At 43.5% G+C, this 2,519-nt stretch overlaps 1 protein-coding gene across 1 annotated transcript in view; it reads right to left on the bottom strand.

The window, feature by feature from the left end:
- The window catches only part of st3gal2 (ST3 beta-galactoside alpha-2,3-sialyltransferase 2), a 26,656-nt gene that overhangs the window by 3,597 nt on the left and 20,540 nt on the right, over window positions 1–2,519 (bottom strand). Inside the window, exons 3-4 of the mRNA XM_015383788.1 lie at window positions 553–732; window positions 306–351 (exon numbers count right to left, since the gene is read on the bottom strand). Coding sequence (XP_015239274.1) covers window positions 306–351; window positions 553–732 — 226 coding nt within the window. The remainder of the gene's footprint in view (window positions 1–305; window positions 352–552; window positions 733–2,519) is intronic.

Below are 2,519 nucleotides of genomic sequence, written 5' to 3'. Positions count from 1 at the left end.
GTCCAGCCATCCATCCATCCATCCACCCATCCATCCATCCATCCATCCATCTATCCATCCATCCATCCATCCATCCATCCCTCCAGTTGGTCACTGCAGGAATAATTTTTTGATATCTTGGTTTCTCTCTAAGATGCTCTAGTGAACACCCATCTAAATATGACTTGGTTTATTTGTTTTTACAGATTAAACTGATAACTGGAGATTAGGGTTTGTAATCTCTCCTCACTGATGGTGGAGGTTCATAGCGGGAGCAGGGTCACTTTGTTCAAATGGTCAGAGGGAATGACAGGATTGGGACCAACCTTATCTTTATCCACACGCAGGAACTGCTTCACAGGAGCGTAAGTGCTGCAGGACAAACACAGAGAGATAAAGGTTATTTGGTCACTGGATGATTGACAGGCCTTTGATCTCTGCCTCCTCACAGACGTTCAAAACAAACAGATCGTATCTGTGTTTAATACAGCCTGACGTCTAATGGAGGCTGTATGAGCCCCTTACTCTTGTTTTACATGATAATTGGAGCTCATGCACATCTGGGACACTTACAATCGGATCTGTCCGGTGGACAGGGCGCTGGTGATCCAAACCAGGTCCAGTGTTTTGAAAGGAACCAGGACAAAGCTGACGTTGGCCGCAAGGTTTTTGGCACTCTCTGGGTACATGAAGTGGTGCGTGGTGTGGCTGCCAGCGTCGTCCTCGTAGCCCACAGTGGGGGCCAAATTGATCCTGGAGGAGACAGAGGAAGGGGGCCACATCAGGAGAGATTTCAGGGCTGCTTTATGGCCCTGGCTACAGATCCATCTTTGATTTGTTCTGATTTACTGGACTCATCTGGTTTCCAATACAACCGTCAGCTGTTAATGTAACCATGTAAAACCCTCATAAGGTTAAATTCAGACATATCTGTAGTTCAGCAGCACAGATGAAGCAAATTATTCCTCTGTGATGATAGAAAGTACGTTTACTGCATTGAACAGCTAGGTACCTGCTGGCAGAAAGATTTCTACATTCCCTGAGACGTTCTCCCCAAAGTCACAGCTACCTCTGCTGGTAAGGCACAGCAATGGAGGCAGATACGTTTTGCCTCAAAGGAATAATGGAAACAAATAACCCTGTTCCCGGTGTTCTCCAAATTTATTTCTGTTCATTTTTCTCTTTACACTGATAATTTATCATTTTTCCAGCTCAGCGCATTCTGGAATATTAGTCATCCTCTATTAGCCCCTCTGTCTTCACTCCCTCTCAGCTGCACCTAATTTAATGTGAATAGCTCCTCTGGTTTGCATGTGATTTTCCTCATGCTTTATGTCCTGTTCTCCATGTTCTCTGCTGGATCCTTATGTTTACGATCTGATCCCTTTGAGCCTGACTGTAACATGTTCATTAAATAGTGTATCACTATGCATTGAAAACAGTGAGTTCTAAAGCATTCAGAGACAATGACTAAAAGAGAACCCGGAAAAGCCCCAAACTGGATGTATAATCTGTGGAGATGAAACTGTGGTCATTAAAGTTATAATAAAATAAAAATATCTGATTATTTTTAAGGCTCACATTCTAGACTGTGAGTAAATCATCTAAAGTAAACCTCCATTCTATGAAAACTGTAAAAAACAATAAAATGCCAGTTCACTCAGGTAAAGACCAACTTTCTCAGAGAAATATTTCACCAGAATAAATTTCTGGTGAAATGAACCCCTGAAGATGCAAGAGTTTTTAATTCTGTGTTTGCAAAATGTGCAAAAATCCTCAAACATGCAGAGAGAGTGGAAAACACTACCTCTGTCTGCAGATGAGACCCTGGACAGGAAAGGAAAGCTTTGTCCTGAACGGAACAACGAAAGAGCTGATTGTGCAGAGAAATCAGGTGCTGGTTTGGAAAAAAATGAACATCCAATCCTAAAAAGTAGATCTGGAATCTGCTCATTCAGCTCCAGAGAGAATCCAGCTGTGATAAAAACACTTCTCTCTGCTTTAACTGAACCGTGGAGCGGATTAAACGATGCTTTGAGGTTTTCCTTTGTCTCAGTGAGACATAAACATCCATCATGTTTGACCTCACTCTATACTGGACGACTTCCAGGAGCTCTTCTATGGCTTTAGGCCTCTTTAAACACACTCATCTGCATCCTTAGACTTTCATCCCTTCTTTTTAATAACAGGCTGTGAAATGCTTGGGTCGGCACCAGAACCAATAGAACCACATCGTCTGTAGAGTCAAAAATTGGGAGGACTGCTGTGGAAGAAGAAGCTGACTGTGTTCCATCTTCGCCTCCTGTCATCTGGATCGGACTCAAGGCAAAGCAGCAGGAATCAGCCTGGAACCGCATCTTCTGATACGCTGTGACCTTCTGGGTCGGATCAGGAGCATCATCAGGATCAGGAGGCTCGGCTTAAGGAGAAGGAGCTCAGAATGGAGCTGCTGCTCCTTCTCATGGCCTCTACTGATCTGAATTCTTCTTCTGGGGGTTTAAAAGACCACTTTATTAACTACAGCTAGTCAGGATGTTTCA

The sequence above is a fragment of the Cyprinodon variegatus genome, unplaced genomic scaffold (genome assembly GCF_000732505.1).
Source record: "Cyprinodon variegatus isolate N-32 unplaced genomic scaffold, C_variegatus-1.0 Scaffold294, whole genome shotgun sequence".
NCBI classification, from domain to species: Eukaryota; Metazoa; Chordata; class Actinopteri; order Cyprinodontiformes; family Cyprinodontidae; genus Cyprinodon; species Cyprinodon variegatus.
Note: the sequence above shows the minus strand (reverse complement) of the source record. Positions and strands in the feature narration are given on the sequence as shown.